Below are 26,333 nucleotides of genomic sequence, written 5' to 3'. Positions count from 1 at the left end.
GCTCTTGGGAGTAAGCTTAGAGGGGCTTCCTGCAGGAACTCTGTGTTCCAGGGGCCTGGAGAAGTGGTTTTGGGGGTTGATTCTATAACCCCAAGTTTGCCTCCCGGGCCACCTTGTGCACATGGTGACCAAGGATAAGGTGCAGAGCCTGGTGTCCACAGCCCGAGACCCCTTTTGACACCCCATGGGCTGCTGCACACCAGGTACAAAGCAGCCCCCAACCCCTCCGGCACCCAGAGAAACACACACGCTTTGAATCTGTCAAAGTTTATTGCCAATGAAGCAAAGGATGTTGAGATTTGGAAAATAAATACGCAGAGAGAAAGCAGTTTAGGAGGAAAGGGTGCGCAGAGGGTCAGGGGGATGCAGCGGCAGAGCCTGCTCACTCCAGGCCTGGACGTGGGCCGCGGGGACCCGAGCGGCGGGTGCGGCCGGGGCCACGACGCTGGGGCTCGCAGCTGGTGTCCTGGCACAGGCAGCTCTCAATGTGGGTGTAGGTGTGCTTGATGGTGCTGCCCGTGGGGCAGTTCAGGATCACCTCCCGCTGGCTGGTGCGCTCCTCCTTGCAGCAAGAGCATTTGTGGTCCAGGGATTGCGCCTCCAGCGAGTACCTGCAGGAAGGCGGCTTGAGGTGCCTCTGCAGAGATGCAGGCTCCGCCCACCGACACTGCCCCTCTCGGCCCCGCCCACCGACAGGCTGGTCTGCCATTGGCCCGCCCTGGTGGCCCCGCCCACTGCCAGGCCCCGCCCCAGCCCGGCCCGTGGCCACGCCCACGGCCCCCGGGACTCACTTGGCAAAGGTGCGGCAGGAGCCTGCGCAGAAGTTCATGGTGACGTTCCGGGTGCAGCCAGCGTGCGAGACCTCCGTGGTGACGGGGACGATGGAGCAGGGCCTTTGCGTCTCATTGCGATGGATGCCTGCGGGGAGGCCAGGCTCGGTCCCGCGCCCGACCGCCCTCCCCACCCCCCTCCCGCCGCACGCGGCGCGCACCGGGCCGCCCCCACCCCCGGAGCCCCCGCGGCTGCCCACACCCGGGACTCACAGGTCTTGCAGCAGCCGTTGGGCATGAGCTTGATGGAACCCTGCGGGAAAGGGACGTCAGTGGCTGCCCCCTTGCACCTCCCGCCCCCACTCCACCGTCCTCCCGGCGGCTGCCTGGGCTAACAGGGACCCCTGGGGACACTCACAGGGACGCAGGCACTGGGGTCAAAGTCGGGGCAGGTGATGTTGGAGACAGATGAGATGAGCTGGTTATGGATCTTCACGCAGCTGAAGAAGGTACAGTTGTTGCTGGGGTCACTCTTCGTGTCTCCGGGCTGCGGGCAGAGACAGTGCTGAGGTTGGCAGGACCCCCCAAGCACACCCAGGGGGGTCCGGAGCACTCCCGGGAACAGGTGCCAGCTGCAGTGGGGGGATGCCCACCGCGGACCTGGGCTGTGCGGGCCTCTCAGGGAAGGAGCCTGGGAAACACACCTGCAGGATGAGGTGGTGGCCGCTGGGCTGCTTGATGACACAGTGCGTCTGTACACACTTCCCGCAGCACTCCCCACTGACCGGAACCATCTCGAAGCCCTGCAGGACACAGGGGCAGCAGTGGGCCCGGGGCAGCGGGATACGGGGTGGGGTGGGGGGAGTGAGTGGAGCCCAGGGCGAAGAGAACACGGGGTGAGGGGAAGTGGACCTGGACGAGGGTTCACGGGGCGAGAGGATGGGGGAGGGGACACAGGGTGGGTGCATACGGGGTCACAGGAGCTGGGGCAGGACACGTGGGTGCAGGAGATGATGTTGAGCTGTGTGGTGTTGTTCCTCTGGCTGGTGCAATTGCACTTCTGGCACTTGGAGGAGTAGACTGGGGAGCCAGGCTGTGGGCACAGAGGCCGGTCAGCACCACCGCCAGGCTGCCCCAAGGGGCCCCGCCCCCACCTCAGCAAGGGTACCAAAGTACCAGGCTCAAAGTACCACTCACCTGGTACTCGGCATTTCCCACCACGCACACGCCCTTGGGCTCTGGGGGACAGAGGGACTCGGGTCAGACAGGCTCAGCCACCCCTCCCCACCAGCCACCAGCCTGGCCACTCACCACAGGAGTAGACTGGGCAGCACTTGCCAGCCACGTGCTGCCTCTTCACCTGGAAGCCCAGCGGACAGGTGTGGGCTTTGTCCTCGCAGAGGCTGATGTTGCATTCTGGGGGAGGGGGGACGCGGTGGTGAGCGGGTGACCCACGGGCAGGCCTCACACCCGGGTCCCCCAGCACCAGAGCGCCTGGATCCCCCCTTACTGCAGGTGGTGGTGTTGCAGCAGGGCTGGGCCGGGTTGAGCTCGACGACGGGGTAGGTGCCCTCCTCCGTGCACTTGGGCACTGGGCTCAGCTGGCACTTCTTGGGACGGCAGACGATGCCGCTGCCACCCTCCAGACACACGCAGTCCTTGCAGTCGAACTCAAAGTGCTCCCCAAACTGCAAGAGGAAGGGGGTGAGCCTGGGGCCACCCTCAAGGGCCTGTGTCTGTCCAACTGCTTGAGGCCCGGTGACTGACTCTATGCTTGAACCCACCCACCTGCATGTCCCTGTGCAAGCCTGGCAGGTGACCAACGCACCATGTGCAAACACAAAAAACACAGCTCACGTGTGGACACCAAGTCACGTGATCCACGAGTTGCTGAGGTGGGGCAGGGATGGATGGACACGTTTGAAGGGGAGGGAGGGGGCGGTTGTGCAGTGGTATAGATAGGTGGTGGCTGGACAGATGGGTGGATGGATGGGGGTGGGTGGTGGGTGGATGGGGGGTGAATGGCAGATGGATGGTGGATAGGGATGCGTGGTGATAAATGGTGGATGGATGGATGGATGGTGGGTGGATGGGTATTGGATGGGTAGGGATGACTGGTGACAGATGGTGGATGGATGGGGGTGTATGACGGTGGGTGGTGGGTGGTGGTGGGTGGACTTCCCCTGCCAGCTCAACCTTTCATGGCTTCAATAACTCCTGATCTAGTCTTTGAGACTGCCTGGCTCTCATCTCCACCCGCCCCCAAGTTCAGGGCTCAGGGGAGAAGCACTTGCAGCCCCACAGGGGGACCTACCTCTCTGGGCACGTTGTCAGGTCCCACGCAGCCTAGAAGGGAGAAGAAACGCCCATGTTAGCAGAGCACAGCAGGCAGGGGCTGGCGTGGAGTGCGGGAAGGGGCACCCCTTACCGCAGGACTCCACGCAGACATCGAAGCCGGGGGCGTAGCTCATGGTGCCCTCGGGACAGAAGCAACCTTCCACCTGCTGGGTGTCGTTCAGCTCCAGGGTGTCGGGGACACTGCGGGTCACAGCGGGTCAGTACGGCCGCCCCGCCCACAACCCTCCCTCCACGCCTCTCCCCGACGCACACCTGGACTTGCAGGTGGGCTCCTGGGCGGGTCCACAGGCCCTGTACTCCCTGTGGGACGGGCAGCTCAGCGCTGTGGGAGGGGGGAACAGAGGGCGGCGTCAGGGGCAGGCCGTCCCGCACCCCCCGACTCGGCGCCCACGGTGGGGCACTCACAGCAGATGCCGTTGGTGTGGTTGCGCCAGTCGATGCAGACGCCCTCGTGGGCACAGAGGGTGGCGTAGGCCTGCAGGCTGGCGCACTCGAGGTGCTCGCCCGGCACGACGCAGCTGTCGAACACGCAGGCCTCGTAGTAGTGCTGGGGCTGCACCAGGCTGTGGCACTTGGAGAACAGGCTGTGGAGCGAGAAACGGAAGATGCCGGGGTCCCGCCTCTGCTCCCGCCGGGCCAGGCTCCCCCGGGACTCCCGGGCCAGAGAGCGGGGAGCGCCAGAGGTGGGCTCGGGGAGCGGACACAGACGCCCTTTGCTGCGTGGACACCGGTGTCAGGACCGCCGCCACACGGTGGGGGCAGGTTCCCCACCGCTCCCCGCATGTTCGGTCCCTGATCGGACCCTGATCAGCCCATCAGCAAACCGGCCCCGCATTAGCCCCGACAGACAGTTCGTCCCTGTCCATCTGGACGCCCCTCGGCAGGCCTGAGCGGCCTGGGCTCACCTGCCCATGATGAGGTCGCAGAGAGGGGAGGCACAGCTCTGGCCGGGGCTGCCGCCTCCAGGCGTGGTGAGGGCCGGGCGCTTGGTGGTGAAGCTGGACTGTGGGCAGTGGGGCTTGGAGGGGTCGTTCACCACCCACTTGTCGGCGGCCACCTCGCAGTCAGAGACCATCTCCCCACTGGGCAGCATGCAGTCGTCCGCCGTGTTGTTGGTGCAGGTGCCTGGGCGGACGAGGGCCGAGCTGCACCCCGGGACCCCGAGCCCTCTGGGGCCCTAGTCCGACCTTCCCAGCCCCGCCCACACACTCCCTCCGGGTCTCCCGCTCACCACACTGGCCCTTGGTGTTGTTGCCGAAGAGATGGTAGGGCAGCCGGATGGAGAAGGACAGGCCGTTGTAGGAGATGACCGCGTCCAGCCGGGGGATGGACACCTCGTGGTTGATGCCAGACTCGTACACTTCCAGGCCGAACTTCTTGTAAGGCAGGGCCACGGCCTGCTTGTTCACTTGCACCTGGGGACAATGGGTGTCAGAAGGCGGCTGGGTGGGGTTAGGTCCTGTGGGGGACCGGGCACGAACTTGTGGGCGAGACCAGCCCTTTGTGGGCGGGGCCAGGCCTGGGGTGGGCGTGGCCAGGCCCTGGTGGGCGTGGCCAGGTCCTGTTGGGGCTGAGCCGTGGGTGGGCGGGGCCAGGCCCTGGTGGGCGTGGCCAGGTCCTGTTGGGGCTGAGCCGTGGGTGGGCGGGGCCAGGCCCTGGTGGGCGTGGCCAGGTCCTGTTGGGCGTGGCCAGGTCCTGTTGGGGCTGAGTCATGGGTGGGCGGGGCCAGGCCCCCCGGTGGGCGGGGCCAGGCCCCCCCGGTGGGCGGGGCCAGGCCCCCGGTGGGCGGGGCCAGGCCCTGGGCAGACGAAGCTCGCCTCAAGGCCCAAGAATTCTTAGGCTGGGTCCTCGGGGAGGGCTGGTGGGCAGCGGGAGGGCGGCGGCACCTACCTGCACCACCATGGGCGCCATGCTCACGGTCTTGAGCAGCACCTCCTGGGTCTCGTGGCGCACGATGAGCGTGCGCGGACAGGACACCTGGTCAGTGGGGTCGCAGTGGTAGTTGTCGATGTAGACCCCGAAGTTGTCCACCGTGGGGACGATTTCCTCCACCAGCACGTACGTGCAGTTGCCCTGGTAGCTGTAGTACAGCCCGTCGAAGGTGACGTAGTGGGGGTCTCCCCAGCCCGTGCAGTAGCCTGCGGGAGGAGGGGCAGGTGAGGAGGGGCCGGGGGAAGCAGGGACACCGGGACAGGGCCGCGTGGGGGGGCTTACAGTCGCACTCCCAGTGCCAGCAGCAGCCGTCGGGATCCATGACGCGCACTGGCGTCAGGCCGTTGGAGCAGGTGGGCATGGGCGGTGGCTTGCACTCCACCTGCACCAGCTCCACTGTGTTGTCGTGCTTGCAGATGGCCTGGGTGCAGTTACACAGCCACCACGTCTCATTTTCCTGAAAGGACACCCAGGTGGGCACGGTCAGCCCCCACGGGTCCCGCGAGGAGGCCCACCAGGAGGGGCCGTGCATAGCCCAGGAGGCAGCCAACAAGGGCCATGCAGCCTGGGGCAGCAGTGTCCACAGTGCCTGCAGAGCCGTGCCCAGGACTGCAGGCCCTGGTGGGGGCAGAGCAGGGAAACACCAGTCCCCCACCCCAGTCACTCACCTGTCTGGGAGGGTCGAAGTCTGGGCAGCCGGGGATCTTGGGGGTGGTTGATGGGGTGGTAGTGGGGGTCTGGGAGGCAGGTGTGCTGGTGCTGGGTGACGAGGAGGGTGTGGGTTTGGTGGGCGTGGACGTGGGCGGAGGAGTGGAGGGGCATGACCAGTTGAAGAACTGGAAGGTGCAGTTCTCGGAGCAGTTGACATAGTAGCAGATGCCTCCGTGGGTCCCGTTGTACACCACCTCCCCTGCAAGGTCACATTCTTACCGCCGTCCACCCTGGGCTGCCCACCTCCTGCAGCCCCACACCCAGCCCCGGTGGCCTGCGCCCCGGGGCCCCGCACCTGGAGCGAAGTAGGTGTCGTTGAGCACGCAGCAGTACTTCTGTGTGGAGATGGGGGTGTTGGAGCCTGTGGTCTGACTGATGCTGGGCGTGACGATGGGGCTCACGGTGGAGGGCGTCATGCTGGACACCATGGTGGTGCTGGTCTGGGTCGTGATGGAGGTGTGTCCGGTCGCAGGTGTGGTTCCTGTGGTGGTCGTGGTCACAGTCGCAGGAGGGGATGTGGGAGTGGAGCCGGGGCTCGTGGTGGGCGAGGGGGGCACAGATGTGGTTGCTCTGCTGGAGGTGGTCTCTGGGGTGCCTGCAGGATGGGGGAGCCGTGAGACGGGCAGCATGTGGCAGGCAGGCCCACAGCTGCCGGGCTGGCATTCGGCCACACGGAATCCAGGTCTGCCTGTGAGATGCTGCCAAGGACCCAAAGGCCCATGCGCGGCCTCTGCTCCCACCCGGAGCTGGTGGGCAGCGCGCCCTCCCTGCCCTCAAAGGGGCACAGATGAGCAGGGGCCTCTGCAACACTCTGGGCGGGTAGCAGGGGCGGGAGAGTCCCCCCAGACCCCCATAGAGGTCGGTACCTGGAGGGGTGCTGCTTGGACGAAGCGGAGTCGATGGTGGCGTGCTAGAAGTCCCTGGAGTGGTAGGTCTCGTGGTGGTGGAGGACATAGGAGGGGTTCCGGTCGTGGTGAGCTCCAGAGGAGGTACTGTGACGGTCTCTGGGTGAGGACTGGTGACAATGCCGAGGGTCGGGGATGAGGGCACAGTGGTGGTGGCAGTGCGGGTGGGAGTCGTGACCTCTGAGGTAGTGGGCGTTGTTGTAGGAGTCACAGGTGATGTGGTAGTAGAGATAGTGCTAGGGGGTGGGGTCCCTGGGGTGGTGGAAGTTGGGGTTGGGGTCTCCGTGGAGGTGGTAGTGGGAGTTGGGGTTGGGGTCTCTGTGGAGGTGGTGGTGGGGGTTGGGGTTGGGGTCCCAGTTGATGTTGTGGTGCTCACAGGTGGGGTAGAGGTCTCAGGGGTGTTGGGAGTTGTGGTTCCTGGGGTGGGAGATGTGGTTCCTTTGGTGGTAGATGTTGTAGTTGGGGTCTCAGGAGAGGTGGTGGTGGATGATGAAGTTGTGGTCTCAGGGGAGGTGGTTGTGGGAGTTGGAGTTGGGGTCCCAGTTGATGTTGTGGTGCTGACAGGTGAAGTTGTGGTCCCAGGGGTGTTGGAAGTTGTGGTCCCTGGGGTGGAAGATGTGGTTCCTGAGGTGGTGGATGTTGTAGTTGGGGTCTCAGGAGAGGTGGTGGTGGATGATGAAGTTGTGGTCTCAGGGGAGGTGGTTGTGGGAGTTGGAGTTGGGGTCCCAGTTGATGTTGTGGTGCTGACAGGTGAAGTTGTGGTCCCAGGGGTGTTGGAAGTTGTGGTCCCTGGGGTGGAAGATGTGGTTCCTGAGGTGGTGGATGTTGTAGTTGGGGTCTCAGGAGAGGTGGTGGTGGATGATGAAGTTGTGGTCTCAGGGGAGGTGGTTGTGGGAGTTGGAGTTGGGGTCCCAGTTGATGTTGTGGTGCTGACAGGTGAAGTTGTGGTCCCAGGGGTGTTGGAAGTTGTGGTCCCTGGGGTGGAAGATGTGGTTCCTGAGGTGGTGGATGTTGTAGTTGGGGTCTCAGGGGAGGTGGTGGTGGATGATGGAGTTGTGGTCTCAGGGGAGGTGGTTGTGGGAGTTGGAGTTGGGGTCCCAGTTGATGTTGTGGTGCTGACAGGTGGAGTTGTGGTCCCAGGGGTGTTGGAAGTTGTGGTCCCTGGGGTGGAAGATGTGGTTCCTGGGGTGGTGGATGTTGTAGTTGGGGTCTCAGAGGATGTGGTGGTGGATGATGGAGTTGTGGACTCAGGGGAGGTGGTTGTGGGAGTTGGAGTTGGGGTCCCAGTTGATGTTGTGGTGCTGACAGGTGAGGTTGTGATCTCTGGGGTGGTGGGAGATGTGTTTCCTGGGGTGGTGGATGTTGTAGTTGTGGCCTCAGAGGAGGTGGTGGTGGGAATTGGGGTTGGGGTCTCCGTGGAAGTGGTGGTGGGAGTTGGGGTTGGGGTCTCCGTGGAGGTGGTGGTGGGAGTTGGGGTTGGGGTCTCTGTGGAGGTGGTGGTGGGAGTTGGGGTTGGGGTCTCCGTGGAGGTGGTGGTGGGAGTTGGGGTTGGGGTCCCAATTGATGTTGTGGTGCTCACAGGTGGGGTAGAGGTCTCAGGGGTGTTGGGAGTTGTGGTTCCTGGGGTGGGAGATGTGGTTCCTGTGGTGGTAGATGTTGTAGTTGGGGTCTCAGGGGAGGTGGTGGTGGGTGATGGAGTTGAGATCTCAGGGGAGGTGGTTGTGGGAGTTGGAGTTGGGGTCCCAGTTGATGTTGTGGTGCTGAGAGGTGAGGTTGTGTTCTCTGGGGTGGTGGGAGATGTGTTTCCTGGGGTGGTGGATGTTGTAGTTGTGGTCTCAGGAGAGGTGGTGGTGGATGATGAAGTTGTGGTCTCAGGGGAGGTGGTTGTGGGAGTTGGAGTTGGGGTCCCAGTCGATGTTGTGGTGCTGACAGGTGTGATTGGGGTCCCAGGGGCAGTGGGAGTTGTGGTCTCTGGAGTGGTGGGAGATGTGGTTCCTGGGGTGGTGGATGATGGAGTTGAGGTCCCAGGCGAGGTGATGGTGGATGACACAGTTGGGGTCCCAGTTGATGTTGTGGTGCTGACAGGTGGAGTTGTGGTCCCTGAGGTGGTGGGAGTTGTGGTCCCTGGGGTGGTAGATGTTGTAGTTGGGGTCTCAGGGGAGGTGGTGGATATTGTAGTTGGGGTCTCAGAGGAGGTGGTGGTGGATGATGGAGTTGTGGACTCAGGGGAGGTGGTTGTGGGAGTTGGAGTTGGGGTCCCAGTTGATGTTGTGGTGCTGACAGGTGGGGTTGTGTTCTCAGGGGTGTTGGGAGTTGTGGTTCCTGGGGTGGGAGATGTGGTTCCTGGGGTGGTGGATGTTGTAGTTGTGGTCTCAGGAGAGGTGGTGGTGGATGATGAAGTTGTGGTCTCAGGGGAGGTGGTTGTGGGAGTTGGAGTTGGGGTCCCAGTTGATGTTGTGGTGCTGACAGGTGCCGTTGGGGTCCCAGAGGTGGTGGGAGTTGTGTCCCCTGGTGTGGTGGGAGATGTGGTTCCTGGGGTGGTGGATGTTGTAGTTGGCGTCTCCGTGGAAGTTGCAGTGGATGATGGAGTTGGGGTCTCCGTGGAAGTGGTGGTGGGAGTTGGGGTTGGGGATTCCGTGGAGGTGGTGGTGGGAGTTGGGGTTGGGGATTCCGTGGAGGTGGTGGTGGGAGTTGGGGTTGGTGTCTCTGTGGAAGTGGTGGTGGGAGTTGGGGTTGGGGTCTCAGTGGAGGTGGTAGTAGGTGTTGCAGTTGCGGTTTGAGTGGAGGTGGTTGTGGGAGTTGAGGTTGGGGTCTCAGTGGAGGTGGTGGTGGTTGATGGAGTTGGGGTCTCAGTGGAGGTGGTGGGAGTTGTGGTACCTGGGGTCTTGGTAGTCGGGCTTGTGGTCTGACTCGATGTGGTGCCAGTTTCAATGCTGGGAGTTGGTGTTGGGGTCTCAGTGGTTGTTGTGGTTGTGGTGGGAGTTGTGACTTCTGGGGGCACAGATGTAGGAGTTGTGGTCTCTGTGGAGGTGGTGGTGGTAATGGCAGGGGTTGGGGTTGGGGTCTCTGTGGAGGTGGTGGTGGTGAAGGTTCTGGGGGTTGTTGTAGAGGGGGTAGTGGTGGTAATTGTGGTTTCTGGAGTGGTGGATGTTGGGGTTGGGGTCTCCGTGGAGGTGGTGGTGAAGGTGCTCGGGGTTGGGGTTGGGGTCTCCGTGGAGGTGGTGGTCGTGAAGGTGCTCGTAGTGGTTGGCGTTGGGGTCTCGGTGGTGGTAGTCGTGGAGGGTGGGGTGGTGGACTTCGGGGTGGTTGTGGGGCCACAGTGCCCGCAGCAGTAGACGTTGATCTCATAGTTGATGCAGAAGGGCTGAGGTATGGGTCCCCCTGGCTTCTGGTTCTTATTCTCGCACACCAGCCCCTGGGTGAGGTCACAGGTCACCTGCTGGCCCAGCTGCTCAAGAGGAACGTTGGGGTACATCACAGCTCTGCAGGAGATGTTCACTGCCCACAGGCCGTCTTCATTTTTGCAGACGCCCTCGACGGGTTCGTAGTCTCCTGGTCTGGAAGTGCCTGGTTTCCCGGAGTCCAGCCAGCCCGTCCATCTGCAGTCCTCATCACAGGTTGTTGTAGAGATGGCAGATGTGGTTGGAGTTGTGGGTGTCACTTGTGAGGTAGGGGTCACTGGTGTGGTGGTCGAGGGGATGCTTGGAGTCATAGGCGTCTTTGGTGAGGTGGTAGAAGCGGTGGTTGGAGAGTTGGTAGGGGTGGTTGTCAAGGAGGTTGGAGTGGTGGTCTCTGTGCTGGAAGGGGGTGCTGTTGAGGTTCCCAGTGTAGTAGTGGTAGGTGTCATCGTTGACGTCACCGAGGGAGTAGGGGTTGAGCTCTCAGTGATCGTAGTGCTGGGGGTTGTGGTACCTGTGGTGGTGGATGTTGGTGTCGGGGTCTCTGTGGAGGTTGTGGTAACAGTAGTGGAGGATAGAGTGGGGGTCACAGTTGATGTGTTAGTAGAGATGGTGCTGGGAATTGTGGTCTTTGGGGTGGTGGATGTTGTAGTTGTGGTCTCAGGAGAGGTGGTGGTGGATGATGAAGTTGTGGTCTCAGGGGAGGTGGTTGTGGGAGTTGGAGTTGGGGTCCCAGTCGATGTTGTGGTGCTGACAGGTGTGATTGGGGTCCCAGGGGCAGTGGGAGTTGTGGTCTCTGGAGTGGTGGGAGATGTGGTTCCTGGGGTGGTAGATGTTGTAGTTGGGGTCTCAGGGGAGGTGGTGGATATTGTAGTTGGGGTCTCAGAGGATGTGGTGGTGGATGATGGAGTTGTGGTCTCGGGGGAGGTGGTTGTGGGAGTTGGAGTTGGGGTCCCAGTTGATGTTGTGGTGCTGACAGGTGAAGTTGTGGTCCCAGGGGTGTTGGAAGTTGTGGTCCCTGGGGTGGAAGATGTGGTTCCTGAGGTGGTGGATGTTGTAGTTGGGGTCTCAGAGGATGTGGTGGTGGATGATGGAGTTGTGGACTCAGGGGAGGTGGTTGTGGGAGTTGTAGTTGGGGTCCCAGTTGATGTTGTGGTGCTGACAGGTGGAGTTGTGGTCCCAGGGGTGTTGGAAGTTGTGGTCCCTGGGGTGGAAGATGTGGTTCCTGGGGTGGTGGATGTTGTAGTTGGGGTCTCAGAGGATGTGGTGGTGGATGATGGAGTTGTGGACTCAGGGGAGGTGGTTGTGGGAGTTGTAGTTGGGGTCCCAGTTGATGTTGTGGTGCTGACAGGTGGACTTGTGGTCCCAGGGGTGTTGGAAGTTGTGGTCCCTGGGGTGGAAGATGTGGTTCCTGGGGTGGTGGATGTTGTAGTTGGGGTCTCAGAGGAGGTGGTGGTGGATGATGGAGTTGTGGTCTCAGGGGAGGTGGTTGTGGGAGTTGGAGTTGGGGTCCCAGTTGATGTTGTGGTGCTGACAGGTGGGGTTGTGTTCTCAGGGGTGTTGGGAGTTGTGGTTCCTGGGGTGGGAGATGTGGTTCCTGGGGTGGTGGATGTTGTAGTTGGGGTCTCAGGAGAGGTGGTGGTGGATGATGAAGTTGTGGTCTCAGGGGAGGTGGTTGTGGGAGTTGGAGTTGGGGTCCCAGTTGATGTTGTGGTGCTGACAGGTGGAGTTGTGGTCCCAGGGGTGTTGGAAGTTGAGGTCCCTGGGGTGGAAGATGTGGTTCCTGGGGTGGTGGATGTTGTAGTGGGGGTCTCAGGGGAGGTGGTGGATATTGTAGTTGGGGTCTCAGAGGATGTGGTGGTGGATGATGGAGTTGTGGTCTCAGGGGAGGTGGTGGTGGATGATGGAGTTGAGGTCACAGTTGTTGTGGTGCTGACAGGTGGGGTTGTGGTCCCAGGGGTGGTAGGAGTTGTGGTTCCTGGGGTGGTAGATGTTGTAGTTGGGGTCTCTGTGGAGGTGGTGGTGGGAGTTGGGGTTGGGGTCTCCCCAGAGGTGGTGGTAGGAGTTGGGGTTGCGGTCTCCGTGGAGGTGGTGGTGGGAGTTGGCGTTGGGGTCTCCGTGGAGGTGGTGGTGGGAGTTGGCGTTGGGGTCTCCGTGGAGGTGGTGGTGGGAGTTGGCGTTGGGGTCTCTGTGGAGGTAGTGGTAGGTGTGGCAGTTGGGGTCTCCGTGGAGGTGGTGGTCGTGAAGGTGCTCGTAGTGGTTGGCGTTGGGGTCTCGGTGGTGGTAGTCGTGGAGGGTGGGGTGGTGGACTTCGGGGTGGTTGTGGGGCCACAGTGCCCGCAGCAGTAGACGTTGATCTCATAGTTGATGCAGAAGGGCTGAGGTATGGGTCCCCCTGGCTTCTGGTTCTTATTCTCGCACACCAGCCCCTGGGTGAGGTCACAGGTCACCTGCTGGCCCAGCTGCTCAAGAGGAACGTTGGGGTACATCACAGCTCTGCAGGAGATGTTCACTGCCCACAGGCCGTCTTCATTTTTGCAGACGCCCTCGACGGGTTCGTAGTCTCCTGGTCTGGAAGTGCCTGGTTTCCCGGAGTCCAGCCAGCCCGTCCATCTGCAGTCCTCGTGACAGGGTGTTGAGATGGCAGAGGTAGTTGGTGAGGAGGCTGGGGGTGTGGCTGGCGTGGCTGGTGTGGTGGTAGCAGAGGTGGTCGGTGATGTTGTCGTCGGAACCGCTGTGGAGGGGGTAGACGAGACAGCTGGAGGCGTGTGGGTTGGCGTCGTGGTTGGAGATGTGGCTGGTGTGGTGGTAGAGGCGGTGGTGGGCGAGGTGGTAGAAGTGGTTGTGGAGACTGTTGGTGTCGCGGTAGAGGACGCAGTCGGGGAGGTGGTAGGTGAGGCCGTAGGTGTGGTGGTAGAGGCAGTGGTTGGAGCCGAGGAAGGCGGGGTTGAGGTTTCGGGACACTCATCCATTGGCAAGCAACAGTTAACTCGGATCATGTAGTCGTAACAGAGTCCAAATAATCCGTTTCCAAACTGGTCTTCGTTCTTGCATTCGAGCCCGGAGGAGACGTCACACTGCACCTTCTGGCCCAGCTCCTCCCAGCTGAGGTGGGGCTCCGTGGCCGACCGGCACTCAATGTCCTCTGGGGCCCGACAGACTTCGTCAAAAGTCTCGTGGTCGCCCTCGCCGGTGTGGGGGCTGTCCTCGTTAATCCAGTCGGACCAGAAGCAGCACACTTCTAGGAAGGGAGAATAGGGTTCTTATTCCTGGGGACCCAGGGAGCCCCACCAGCACTGCCTGAGGGCTGGATGAAGGCTGAGATGGCACCCAGAAGGCCCCCCGAGGGATGGGCCCGGCCCCCACACCCGCCCCGCCCCTCACCAGCCCGTTTGGGTGGTGGTGCTGACATGAGTGAGTCACAGAAGGGGCGTCCCTCCAAGGGGAAGGATCTGGTGGGAGTTCTGACCGATAGAACTGTCCCTCAGACTCGCTCAAGCCCCCTGCGCGTGGTCCTGGACTCAGTCCATCGAAACCAAGAGGCCGACGTGGGGCTGGGGGCCCCCACCACGCATCCCGGCTTCCCGGCAGGAGCCACCAGCAACTTACTCGGAGTAGTTGAAACAGTAGGTGACGCTGCAGCCGAGGAGAGGAGACAAAAGGGCGTTAGTTAGCCGGGCATGGAGAGAGCTCCCACCCACCCCCGAGCTCGCCATGGGCTGGCAGCAGCTGGAGCCACCCACAGAACCTGGGACACGGCTCCGCTGTCTCCACGGGGGAAATGCCAGCATTTGGGACCCCCAGGGCGCCTCCCTGTGTCCTGGCTGATGGCCAGGGCGTCTGCGGGGAGGAGCAGCCCTGGCCCAAGCTGTGTGGCCCTCACCTGTGCTGGGTGTCAGCACAGTGCTGGTGCTAGTGGTAGTGCTAGTGGTGGCCGCAGGGCTGGTGGGTGACGTTGGGTAGGTCGAAGGCGTCGGGGTGGACACGCAGATATTGAAGTGCGGCACCGTTGTCCCGTTGGGCCCACAGATCTCCCAGTAGCAGAAGGAGCCATGCTGGGTGAAGTTGAAAATCTTCCCTGTGGGGAAGGGGACGTCAGCACCACTGGGACAGGCAGACTTCCGCCCCCGCTTTTATCCGCAGAACCCTAAGGGACCCCTATCAGGCCCCAGGTGAGACCCCCTGGAGCCCAGGAGACCCCACGCAAGGAGCCGGAGTCCTGCACCTCCTGGGTGTGCCTCGCCTGTGACTCGGGCCCCCGGGGGGGCTGGACGCAGCTCACCTTCATCTGGGCGGCAGACAACTTGTGAACTGTTGTTGCATTCACTGCAAAACAAGCGCAGGGGTGCAGGGGACAGGTCAACCGCTGGCCGGAGGCCCCGCCCACTGAGCATAACCCCACCCACTGAGGCCCTGCCCGCCCGCCCTGTGTGCCGAGGACACACCCCCAGGCCGCCACACCCGGCTCGCTGGGGGTTCCAACTGCAGTCAGTGACCAGGCTGCCCAGGGAAGGGCGGGGGCGTGTGTGTGCACGAAGGCATGTGTGTGCCCAACTCCCCGGTGCACCCCAGAGTGTGAGCTCACGTACCAAGACTGGCAGACGTCCTCAGCAGGAATGGACGTTCCTGGGGGGTAGTGGGTGTCGTCCACATAGCAGCCACACTCCTCTGCCTTCACGCACTTCATCAGATCCTCGTCAAAGAGGGGCTTGTTCTGGGGGCACCGGGGGTAGCAGCCTGCGGGCACAGAGCATGAGCTCAGACCACCGTGTTCCCAGACCCTACCCATGGTCCTCACCCGGTCGGATGTCGCCTCGAGAAAGACCCTCGGAGCCAGGCAGGCCTTGCAGGCAGGGCTGCACGCCGATCAAGTCCCCCCATGACCTCAGCCAGCCCCCCCGACCTGAGGCCCTCCTGTGCCACCTCGTGCCCTCTGCTCTGGACCTCATGCTTGGGTGCCCCCTGCCCCAGCCCCAGAGCGCGGTGGCCGCTGGCACTCACCCTCCAGGTAGGACACGGAGATGTTGGAGTGGATGCCGTTGTAGGTCCTGCAGGTCTCCAGGCTGCGGTTGCCACAGGGCTCGTAGTGGAACTCGCACTCGTCCCGGGGGTTGTAGTAGTCGCAGAAGATGGCTGCGGGGTGGAGCGGGGGCCAGCGTTAGCGGGGCCTGAGCCCGGACAGCAGGGCCCAGGACAGACGGGACAGCCCTGGCAGATGGGCACTCACGGCACAGGTCGGGCGTCCTCCAGAACACGCAGGCACCCTCCTTGGTGCACTCCTGGGCGTACGAGGCCACGGCCGAGCAGAAGCATTCACAGTCCCCGCCCGAGTCGCAGGAGCACGAGTCGTGTACGCAGGCCTCGTAGAAGGGCCTGGGGTCCACCTGCGGGGAAGCCCCGATGCCTGGGTCAGTGCTGCGCCCCCTGCACAGGACCCTGCAGGTGCCGGCCGGGGATGGGGCAGAGCCCAGCACGGGCCTCCCAGACCCTCCGTGGCGCCGCCCAGCCCTCAGAGTGGGGGGGTGCCCGTCCTGACTGTCCCCACGTGGGTCTGAGGGCTGCCGAGGTTTTGGGGGCTCTGCACCCTTCCCACCTCCTCAGAAGTGAGTGGAGGCTGGGACCCCAAAGAAGGGCCCTGGGGAGCACCGGGTAGCAGCTCAGGGGTCCCGGGGACCGCTGCAGCTGGACGGCCTGCCCCAGGCACGGTCCCCACGTCCCACCCACCGCCCAGCGCTCTCCCCGCCCACCTTTCCGTGGCAGATCTCGAACGTGGAGCTCTTGATGATGCTGCACTGTTTCTCGGCCCAGGAGCGGCGGTGTGGGTTCTTGGTGCATGGGTCAGGGGTGCTGCTCACGTCGGGGCACGTGGGGGCCTCCTTCCAGCTGTTCCCGAAATCCAGCTCGCTGTCCACCACCATGTGGTCCCGGGTGGTGAACTCATTGTTGGAGCGTTGGTCGAAGTTGCCGCACAAGCCGCACACTGTGCCCTGCGGAGGGGGAACGCGGCAGGGTGAGTCTGGGAGGGCGGGGCCTGATGTGGGGCGTGGCCTAGGGGAATGGGTGGAGCCAGCGCCGGTGGGTGTGGCCTTGTGGGCGTGGCCTGGGCGTGTGGGCGGGGCCGGGAGGTGGGGCCTGGATAAGGTGGGGGCTCCGTGGACGGGTGGCCGCTCACCTTGTAGGAAGGGGCGAGCTTGATGAAGATGGTGGTCTTCTTGTCCCAGATCACGATGATGCCGAGGCTGGCCTCCACCACCAGGTACTGGCCCACTTCCCGAGTGGTGTAGGTCACGTGGTGGCCCTGGTCCCTCTGAATCACCACGCGGTGCTTGTCTTCCAGCTTCAGCTCTGTTTTCTGTGCCAGGAGAGAGGCCCTGTCATCGGCCGGCTCCGGGGGGTCCCCAAGACCGTGCGCCCAGAGTGCGGGGGCTCACTCACCCCCAGGAAGATCTTGATGGCCTTGGAGCAGGTGACGCCGGTGGTGCCGCAGGGCACGTTTTCGGTGACGATGCTGAAGGTGCCCCCGGAGGAGTTGTGACCGCAGTAGTCCTGTGGGTGCCGGAGAGCGTGAGCCAGGCCCTGTGGGCGCCCGGGAGCCTGCCCCAGGCCCCAGCCCTCCACCCCGCCGCACCTGAGCCGCCACGTAGGAGCAGTGCCCGTCGAAGTCGTAGTACTTCCCGTCGAAGGTGATGTAGTGGCCGCTGCCGTAGATGGTGCAGGTGCCGTAGCAGACGTTCTGAGTGCATGCCCAGCGCCCTTTCCGGCACGTGCTGTGGACAGCGAACACGGGTGTACAGGGGCCCGGCGCCCCAAGCTGCCACCCCGCCTGTCCTGAGGGACCCCCGCCGCGCCCCCACGTCAGCAGGAGGCCACTCACCAAGTGTTGCAGTCCACCTTGATCTCGTCCCCGGGGGAGAAGAGGTCCTTGTTGTGCACGCAGGGACAGTCCTCCTCCACCACACAGCCGCCCCGCCCATCGTCCAGCTTTCCCTCGGGGCACACGCAGCCGCTCACGCAGCCCGTGTGATACTGGGGCACAGAGGGGCGGGATGAGCAGCAGGCCCACCGAGACCAGGCCCCCTTCCCCTGCTGCCCCGGATGTGGAGAAGGCCAGCAGCCAGGCCTCCCCCAAAGGAACGGCATCCCGGGCAACGGCCTGGCCCCGCCCCCAGGGACAGAAAACCCAGTGCCAGGGGCCTTGGCCCCTCGGCGCCATGGGGTCACCTCCCTGCACTTACGTAGCCTGCGGCCAGGGTCTGACAGCTGATGGCTCGAGGACTCCGGGTGGCCAGGGCGGTCAGGTTGTTGCAGTCCACGTGGATCTTTGGGGTGGCACAACCTACAGGGCCCCAGGGGTCACTGAGCTTGAGAATGGGGCAGGCTGGGGGCGGGGCCTGCGGGAGGGCAGTGATGGGGGAAGGGGGGGACACATGGCCCAGCACACTTACTCTGACCCAGCAGCTTGACCTGCATGCAGTGCAGCCTCCCGTTCTTGCAGACACTATGAGCAAGAGGGAGCAGGGGTGAGCCGGGACTGGTTGCAGGAGGGTCTGGGGCAAGTGGTCCTCAGTGACCCTGTCCCTGCCCCAGTGCACCCACCAGCGTTCCTCCTGACGCAGGACCACCTCGCCGGCCTCCAGGTAGAGGCCATGGTGGTAGCAGGAGCACTTGGCCACGGGCACGCAGCGGCCTTTCTCGTCCAGGAAGGTGTGGTCGGGACAGCCGCAGCCGTCCACTGGCGCGAAGCCACGGAGGCAGTGGGAGTCGGGCTCAGACAGGGAGCGGCACGTCTGCTGGCAGGTGGTCAGGTTGTAGAGGAAAACCTGGGAGTTGGGGCAGGAGCCCACGTCCTTGTCTGCAGGAAGAACACAGGAGGGGTGAGTCACAGCCAGAGGCCCCTCTGCCCAGCCACCTCTGTCCTCCTCTGTCTGTGCGGGTCACTCCTGTCAGCAGAGATACCCAGGGTGGCCCTCTGCCATGCCGAGGGTGGCAGCAGAACCCTCCCAGGCACCCAGGGGGCCCGTGGGGCACTCACTGCAGACGCGCTCCCGCCAGCCCCACAGCATGACGCCCTTGGCAGCGCAGGCACGGGCGTAGGAAGACAGAGCCGCACACATGCAGTCCTCACTGTTCTGGCAGTTACACGCATCGTATTTGCACCTCTGGACAGACAGGAGGGGGGATGAGGGCCGCATCCCAGCACCCGACGGGTGCACACACACACGCACTCACGCAGGTGAGCACACACTTGACACACACCACACGCTCCCATGTACAGTCTCAGCCACCTGCAACAGGAGCCACCTGGCAGCAGGTCAGACCATGGGGTGGGGTGGGGTGGGGTGGGGCTGGCCGTGCGCACCTTGTAATACTCCGCGGGGTCCACAGCCGAGTGGCACCTGGCAAAGGGCGTCTCAGCCTTCCGGAGCAGGGAGCACCAGTGCTCGGCATAGTTGGCTGCAGGGGTGGACACTTCAGTGGGGCGCCCATGGCCAGTACCCCCGGCAGAGCAACAGCTGCCACTGCGGGTCCAGCTCAGGCTCCCCCAGGTCGGCCCAGGATGGGGCCAGGCAGAGAGGGGGCCTGGCTTCCCGGGTATGAGGGTGGCAGGCAGGCCGAACTGTCCAGCACCACAGCCTTTTTGGCCCAGCCCCCCGGCCAGGGCTGCCCTGCCTTGGCAGGTGGCAGTCTGCCATCTGTACCCTGGGCCCCGAGACCCAGAGGTACGTATGCAGGGGTGGGCCCCACCCTCCTCCAGGCCCTCCCAGCAGGAGCCCCCGAGCAAGGCAGGTGCAGCTCACCGCTCTCGATGTTGAGAGAGCAGGGGTCGTCCAGCCAGTCGAGCTGGTCATGGCAACTGGACTGGGCCTTCCAGGTGTTAGCAAAGCCAGCCCCAGTGGCTTCCACCAGCCCACCCGGCGTCTTGAAGTCATCACCCGCCAGACCGTTGAAGTTTCCACAGAGACCTGAAGGGCCAGAGGAGGTTAACGGGCTCAGGAGGTGGCATGCCAAGAATTGGGGTCCAAAGGGTCTCTCACCCTGAACGCCTGGGACCAGGGGTCACTCGCCCTGCACGCCCAAGTCTGGGCTGGGGGTCACTCGCCCTACATTCCCATGTCTCGGTTGGGGTCACTTGCCCTGCACGCCCAGGTCTGGGCCAGGGGACACTCGCCCTACATTCCCAGGTCTCAGTTGGGGTCACTTGCCCTGCACGCCCAGGTCTGGGCCGGGGGTCACTCACCCTGCACGTGGCCCTGTGCAGCCTGCTCCAGGCTCACGAAGAGCTGCAGGACAGGCACCAGCTGCAGCTGCAGCCGCAGGCCGAAGGCCGTGTTCACGATGATGTGGTAGGAGGATGGTTGGAAGATGGAGAAGCTCGCTGCAAGGAGGGCCAGACAGGGCTGCCAGGTGAGGTCTGTGCCCCAGCAGGAGGTGGGGGCGTCCCCACCCCCAGCCGCCAGCAGGACTCACCAGTGACATGTGGCAGGTTCACCCTCAGCTCATTCAGCAGCACACTGCCATCAGACTTGAAGGACACCACCTGTAGGGAAGCAGGGGACCCAGGGCTGAGTGGGCCTGGAGGCAGGGGCCAGGGTGGGGCGGGGCGGGGCGGGGGGGGGGGGGGGCGGGGGGGCACCCACGTTCTTCTTCCTGTCCAGGAGCAGCACCACAGTCTTGAGGCACGTCTGCTTGTCCGTGGAGCCGCAGGGGGCCAGCTCACCCAGGAGGGCATAGGAGTCGTTGTGCTCACCCTGCAAAGGCCGGAAGCTTGAGCCAACGGGCCAGTCCAGCCCCTCTCCAGCCCCGCGCCCGCCCGCCACCGCCCCACCTTACCTTTGCCAGCACGTAGTAACAGTCCCCGTGGAAGGTGTACTTCTTCCCGTCGAAGGTGGTGATGTGGGAGCCGCCCTCCAGGGCGCAGGTTCCGGGGCAGGGGAGGTCCTTGCAATGCCAGCGGCCAGCACTGCAAACGCTGGAGAGCAGCAGGGAGACCGTCAGGTCCCGCCCTCCTCCCCTGCCTCAGAAGAGCCCCACCCTGCTGTCCTCTGAAGCCAAAGTGGACGCTGGGCCCCGCCCCCTCCCGCCCAGGCCCCGCCCCTGCTGCACTGTCTGGCCTATGTAGATGAGCCCCGCCCCCCCACCCAGGCTCCACCCCCGCTGCGATGTCTGGCCTATGCAAATGAGCCCCGCCCCTCCCATCCAGACTCCGCCCCCGCTGCGCCGTCTGGCCTATGTAGGTGCTGGGCCCCGCCCAGACTCCGCCCCCCGCCCAGACTCCGCCCCCGCGGCGCTGTCTGGCCTATGTAGATGAGCCCCGCCCCCTCCCACCCAGGCTCCACCCCCGCTGCGATGTCTGGCCTATGCAAATGAGCCCCGCCCCGTCCCATCCAGACTCCGCCCCCGCTGCGCTGTCTGGCCTATGTAGGTGCTGGGCCCCGCCCCTCCCAGACTCCGCCCCCGCCCAGACTCCGCCCCCGCTGCGCTGTCTGGCCTATGTAGGTGCTGGGCCCCGCCCCTCCCAGACTCCGCCCCTGCCCAGACTCCGCCCCGCTGCGCTGTCTGGCCTATGTAGGTGCTGGGCCCCGCCCCTCCCAGACTCCGCCCCCGCCCAGACTCCGCCCCCGCTGCGCTGTCTGGCCTATGTAGGTGCTGGGCCCCGCCCCCTCCCAGACTCCGCCCCCCGCCCAGACTCCGCCCCCGCTGCGCTGTCTGGCCTATGTAGGTGCTGGGCCCCGCCCCCTCCCAGACTCCGCCCCCACCCAGACTCCGCCCCCGCTGCGCTGTCCCGCCTTTGTGAACCCCCGCCTGGCACGTACCACTGCTCGCAGTCGTTGGTGACCTGCTGGCCCGGGGCGTAGAGGTGGCCGTGCAGTTTGCAGTGACACTGGCTGACTGGGATGCAGCCACTGCCGGCAATGTCGTCAAACACGGTGCCTGCACAGTCAGCATGAGCCATTACTCTCAGGAGCCCCCGAGGTGGGGGAGTCAGGGGAGGCAGGCATCTCTGTGACCCCACGCTTGGAGCACAAGGAGGTGCTTCCACGGAGGACCCGGAGGGTGGCCCGAGGTGCTCCCCGGCGCCCCGCCGTGTGGGGACCTCCTCCCACTGCCTCCCTCCCCTGGCCGCGGTCCCCCGGTGCAGGGGGGGCTGCCTGTCTCCTGTGCCCCTGCCACGCACCTTCAGGGCAGAAGCAGCCGTCCATGCTGTGCTCCTCACACAGGCTGCTGACCTCCAGGTGGGAGCAGGTGTCCATGCAGGGTGAGCCGCTCTCCAGATAAACCATGTTCTGTGGGCAGCTCTTGGCTGCAAGACAAAGGCGCAAGTGAGGGGGGTGGGCCCAGGGGGTGGGGCCAGCCCGCCCAGCCTGCCCTGCCGGGGCCCCACTTACGGCAGAGCGTGGGGGTCCTCCAGTTGTCGGGGCGCCCGCCGGCGTGAGAGCACTGGCGGGAGAACTCGGCCAGGGTGCTGCAGACGCAGGCGTCGCCCTCGGGGCACTGGCAGCGGTCCTGCATGCAGGCCTCCACGTACAGCTCCCGGGCCACGCGGCTCTGGCAGTCCTCGAAGGCCGGCAGGCTCAGCAGCCGCTCGCACTCCTCTCGCTGGGGAGACAGGAGAGGCTCGGTGGCGTGGGGGTGCCCGGGAAATGGGCTGCCCGGCTCTGCCCCCGTGGGGGGTCCCCACTCACGTGCTCTGAGCAGGACTTGGGGGCCTGGACCTCCTCAGGGTCCTCACACATGGCCTCGGGCTTGTTGATCTTCTGCATGTTCCCGAACTCCAGGGCACTGAAGGACACCCCTGGGGCAGAGGCACCCTGTCAGCGGCCCCAGCACCGCCTAGCAGCCCCCCACCGCTGCCCTGGGAGCCCCCTCACCATCGGACAGGAACTCGGAATAGGTCTGATAGCCATTGAAGTCCCCGCAGAGGCCACACGTATGGTTCCGGAACTTGCTGTCCAGTTCCAGCTGTGGGGGGAAAGGGCAGGGAGTGGGTGGGTGTCCCTCGAGCCCAGTTGGCGGAGGGGCCCCGGAGCAAGGGCCCCGGTGCACCCAGCACGAGCGGGCAGGGCCCCCGTGCACTCACCATGAGCGAGTCCTTGCGGTTCCACATGAGGGACAGGCCGGCGCGCGAGTACACCTTGGTGTAGGCGTCGTTCCTCTCAATGAGGAGTCCCGGGCTGTAATGCGGCGTGCTGACCCTGGGGTGGACCGGCAAGCGTGCGGGGGTGTCGGTGTCTCGGCCCCAGCCGTCCTGCCCACCCTGCCCTTCTCCCCTCCCCCGGCCCCCACCCGCAGAGGGGTGCTGGGCTCCTTCCTGCAGGAAACCAAATCCCAGGATCAGAGAAAGGCCAAGCCTGCAGGTGGGGAACCAGCCAGGCAGGAAAGGGCTTAGAGGGCCTCATTGTTCCCCAGACAATGGGGGACAATGGCTGGGGGGGCCGCCGAGGCCCCCCGGGCACGGCCGGCCGTAACCCAAGCCCGGGAGCCAGCTCCAGGGGCCCCAGGGAAAAAAGCAGCACCCAGCCGTCCTGCCGCAGGGCTCCCTCTCTGGGCCGGGCGCAGGGCTGGGTGCCCCTGGGTGCCTCACTCACATGGCACCGTTCACCACGGCCAGCTGGCGGGTGAGGTAGACGGTGTCGTCCCTGACGGTGAGCAGGATGTACTCGAGCTGCGGGTGGCCGCCCTGGCCCGGCTGGCGCTTCACGTGCACCGCAAACTCCTTGTAGGCCCCCCGGCAGTCAGACGCAAAGTTGTAGTCGCAGAGGCCAGGAAAGCGGAAGACGTCGCCATCGAAGGTCTTGTAGTGGAAGTCGCCCCAGGTGCTGCAGACGTTGTGGCCGTGGTTCCGGGTCCTGCCTTCTGGGGGGCAGTGGAGGGTGAGCCCCCGCCGCCCAGTCCCTGCCCACCCTTGGCCCACCAGGCCTCCGGCCCAGCCGTGTCCAGCGTGGCCCTGCGACTCAACGCTGAGGGGTGGGTCTCCCTGCATTGCAGTCTCCGGGCTGGGGCAGGCCCCCATGACCGGACCCCGACCAGTGTCCCTGCTGCGGCCGTAGGACCACAGTCCCCTCCAAACCCCCTCTGCCCTCCCAGAGAGGCAGAGGAGCGCCCGTCCCCAGCCGCCGTCTCCTCCGGCTGGACACCGCGGGCCCCAGCCGGCCGCACTGACCCCTCACCTCTTCGGAGCTCGTCGGCCCCGGCCGAGGCCAGGGCCAGGCAGAGGGCCACCAGGCGGGCTGCAGGCAGCCCCATGGTGGCTCGGCAGAGCAGGCGAGACGGAGAGAGGGCCGGGGTCCCGGCCTTATATGCCTGGCAGAGGGCGGGCTGGGCGGGGAGGGCCGGGGGTGGGGCGCCTGCCAGCCTCCCAGAGGACAGCTGTGGGGGCTCCTGGGGAAATATTGATTCAGCTTATCTACGTTTATCTCTTTATGGCTCCTGGGCAGGTAACCCGTGGGATGCGGTGGCCCAATGACCCTAATTCTGACACACACCCGGCCAGCCTGACCCTCTGGGCCGCTGCCCTGCCGGAAGCCCTGGAGGGCCCCCGCCCTGCGGGCACTGCTGAGGGACGCCCCACTGCCTGCCCTGCGTGGATGTGCCAGGCCCCCCCACGGAGCCCCGGGGCGTCCTAACCGCGAGCCCAGGGGAGCCCCCACCTTCCCCACTCTGGGCTACACATTTCTGGAACCTCATGGAATCGGAACTGGGGAGTCGTGCTGGCCGCAGGCCAGAGCGGCCTTCCGGGGCTGCCAAGGGGTCCCTATGACCCCCCAGACACCCCAGGCCCCGACTTCCCCAGCCCTGGGGGCAGCTGATCTGCCACCCTCACCCACTCCAGGTGGGTAAACTGAGGCTGGGAATTGGGAGGGCTGCTGACCTCCGATCTTAGCCACATCAGACTTGAGGTCCGTCCTGTGCCCCTGAGCCCCAAGCAGGGGGGTGGATGCTGGTCAGTCATCCCCAACCACTGAGAAGCTGACAGGGACCACGGGGGGTGCCCCCTGGCCAGCCCCAGCAGCCTGGCGGGCTTCCCTGCTGCCCTGCCATGTCAGGCCAACGCCCACTCCCGGCCTCTGCAGGCCCAGGACAGGGTGGCAGGGCCACGGAGGGGCCTGGGGCCAGCACCCCACAGGGGCACCAGTGCCCAGGGAGGGGGAGGGGCAGGATTAGGAACCAGAGACCGCAGGCAGGTCCGGGAGTCGTGGGGCCGCTCCCCGTGGGGCCTGGCCAGCGGGGAATTTCCATGGCAGCTGCCCAGTCCAGGGACATGGGGACAGGCAGGACAGAGACCTTGCAGGCCAGGGGGACCAGCCCGAGGTGTGGGTCCCCAGTCTGTGGTACAGGGGCCCTGGTCTGTGGTAGGGAGTCTCTGATCTGAGATATGGCAACCCCGGTCTGTGATATGGAGTCCCTGGTCTGTGGTATGGGTCCTAGTTTGCGGTGCGGGGGTCCAGGTCTGTGGTAGGGGGTCTCTGATCTGAGATGTGGCAGCCCTGGTCTGTGGTATGAGGTCTCTGGTCTGTGGTAGGGGGTCTCTGGTCTGAGATGCAGGGCGCTGGTGTGAGATGTGGGGGTCCCTGGTCTGTGGTACGGGGTCCCTGGTCTGGGGAGGGGCTCGGCTCGGGGTGGGGCGTGTGTGCCGTGGGCAGGGACACCCAGCCCTGCCCTGACAAGACAGTGCCTGAGGATGACACGACTTTACGACATGACACGGGAGGGGTGCACGGACGTCACGGACACGGCCCCGAGGATGGTCCATCACTCTGTCCACAAACCCTGAGTCACCAGGAAGTGGGCGGTGGGGAGCAGCGGGGAGTGGGGGTGGGGAGAGGCTCCCACAGCCCCCAGACCCAGGCTAGTCGCTGGGGACCGGGCTGTGCCGGCTGAGAAAGGGGATGGAGACTGAGGGGCAGCACCCAACACCGTGCCCACCCAGACCACACGCTGACCCTCTGCTGCCTCTGTCTCGGCCCCTGCCCCCGCCCCTCTTCTGTCTGTGCCCCTTCTGTCTCCCTCGTCTGTCTCTCTCACTCCTTCTTCCTTTTCTGTCTCTGTCTCCCTCCCTCTCTCCCTCTCTCTCCTTGATCTCACCGTCCCTCTCTCCCTCCCTCCCTCCCTCCCTCTCTCCCTCCCTCTCTCTCTTCCTCTCTTCATTTCTCTCCCTCTCTTGCTCTCCCTCCCTCCCTCTCTCCCTCTCCCTCTCTCCGTCTCCCTCTCTCCATCTCCCTTCTCTCCCTCTCTCTCTCTCCCTTCATCTCTCCCTCCCTCTCTCCCTCTCTCCCTCTCCCTCTCTCCGGCTCCCTCTCTCATCTCCCGTCTCTGTCTTTCTCAGTGTCTGCTCTTCTCCCTACTCCGTGCCTCTGCGCTGGCCTCAGAGGTAGAGACCAATCCCTGCAGGTTCCCAAGGGGGACCCCAACATCCGCCAGCCAGGGGAACAGTCCCTGGAAGTGAGGCTCAGGCCAGGCGGGCACCAGCGTCCCGGGAGACGGCAGGAGGGGCCTTGGGGGGCAGGAGGTGTGGCTCCGCCAGGTCTGCAGGCCCACTGCTGGGCAGCACCAGGGTCGGGCGGTCAGCAGGCTGGGCACTGCCGCTGAGGAAGCCACACCCCGGGTCTCAGTCCACCTCGACTCCTGGCCGTCACCCCCTTCCCCTGACCAATGTCCTCACCACCGTGGCCGTGGCCGTTGCTGGCCTCCTGCAGTGAGCACCGGGAGGGGAGCCCAGCTGGGGACCAGCTCCCCCGTAGGCTGCTTCTGGGGGAGACGGAGGCAGGGAGGGTACGCGGCTGAGTGGGTGGACACGAGTGGGTGAGAGGCTGGTGATGGGGGGTGGCGGCTAGTGAATGGAGGGATGACGGATGGACGGATGGTCAGTGCTGGATGGATTCACTGGGCGGTGGGTGGGGGAAAGATGGATGACGGATTCAACGATGGGGGTGTGTGTGGACAGTGGACGGCTGGTGGCTAGGGGCGAGTGGAGTTTGAGCCTCTCAGGGTGGCGCTGCAGCCCCTGTAGACGGGAAGAGTGACCAGGAGAAACGGTCCTCGGGCCCTTGCGGTCAGGGCGGCGGCAGCCTGGCCACACTGCCCCGGGCAGTAACTCCTGGGCTCTGGCAGGAGCCAGTGGGAGCAGCAGAGAGCCAAGCGTCCAGGCGTGGGGGAACGCCGCAGGGACAGGGCCCTGGGGACCCAGAAACAGTCACTCAGTCGCAGTCCTGCAGGCCCTGACTCTGTTCTGCTCACTGTGCCGTGGAATATGGTGGTTC

At 64.7% G+C, this 26,333-nt stretch overlaps 1 protein-coding gene across 1 annotated transcript; it reads right to left on the bottom strand.

Moving 5' to 3' along the window:
• Positions 1-366: 366 nt before the first annotated feature.
• MUC2 (mucin 2, oligomeric mucus/gel-forming) lies at positions 367-23,319 on the bottom strand. Its single transcript, XM_056131840.1, has 49 exons — positions 23,244-23,319; positions 22,662-22,929; positions 22,154-22,268; positions 21,945-22,035; positions 21,759-21,868; positions 21,462-21,672; positions 21,251-21,376; positions 20,889-21,006; positions 19,906-20,044; positions 19,713-19,823; positions 19,543-19,612; positions 19,313-19,450; positions 18,876-19,037; positions 18,434-18,528; positions 18,107-18,233; positions 17,671-17,926; positions 17,520-17,572; positions 17,310-17,410; positions 16,949-17,100; positions 16,703-16,841; positions 16,510-16,620; positions 16,247-16,426; positions 15,822-16,061; positions 15,302-15,458; positions 15,076-15,207; positions 14,664-14,811; positions 14,357-14,400; positions 13,952-14,152; positions 12,067-13,315; positions 9,073-9,486; positions 6,067-6,122; positions 5,729-5,970; positions 5,343-5,517; positions 5,019-5,266; positions 4,360-4,543; positions 4,034-4,253; positions 3,534-3,712; positions 3,381-3,450; positions 3,199-3,308; positions 3,085-3,116; positions 2,281-2,458; positions 2,082-2,186; positions 1,968-2,008; positions 1,741-1,863; positions 1,475-1,573; positions 1,189-1,317; positions 1,044-1,083; positions 792-918; positions 367-611 (listed from the first exon to the last, which is right to left on the bottom strand). Exons 1-49 carry the CDS (start codon positions 23,317-23,319, stop codon positions 383-385), a joined length of 8,121 nt encoding a protein of 2,706 aa, XP_055987815.1. The 3' UTR covers positions 367-382.
• Between the last annotated feature and the right edge of the window lie 3,014 nt (positions 23,320-26,333).

The sequence above is a fragment of the Sorex fumeus genome, unplaced genomic scaffold, assembly GCF_029834395.1.
Source record: "Sorex fumeus unplaced genomic scaffold, SorFum_2.1 ptg000093l, whole genome shotgun sequence".
NCBI classification, from domain to species: domain Eukaryota; kingdom Metazoa; phylum Chordata; class Mammalia; order Eulipotyphla; family Soricidae; genus Sorex; species Sorex fumeus.
Note: the sequence above shows the minus strand (reverse complement) of the source record. Positions and strands in the feature narration are given on the sequence as shown.

Excerpts from the sequence above, each read along its gene's own strand:
- MUC2 (XM_056131840.1), bottom strand. The coding sequence starts at position 23,319 with ATGGGGCTGCCTGCAGCCCGCCTGGTGGCCCTCTGCCTGGCCCTGGCC. Across the intron at positions 2,459-3,084 it reads CTGACAACGTGCCCAGAGAG|TTTGGGGAGCACTTTGAGTT; the intron begins GTAGGTCCCCCT and ends TTCCTCTTGCAG. Across the intron at positions 1,864-1,967 it reads TGGGAAATGCCGAGTACCAG|CCTGGCTCCCCAGTCTACTC; the intron begins GTGAGTGGTACT and ends CTGTGCCCACAG.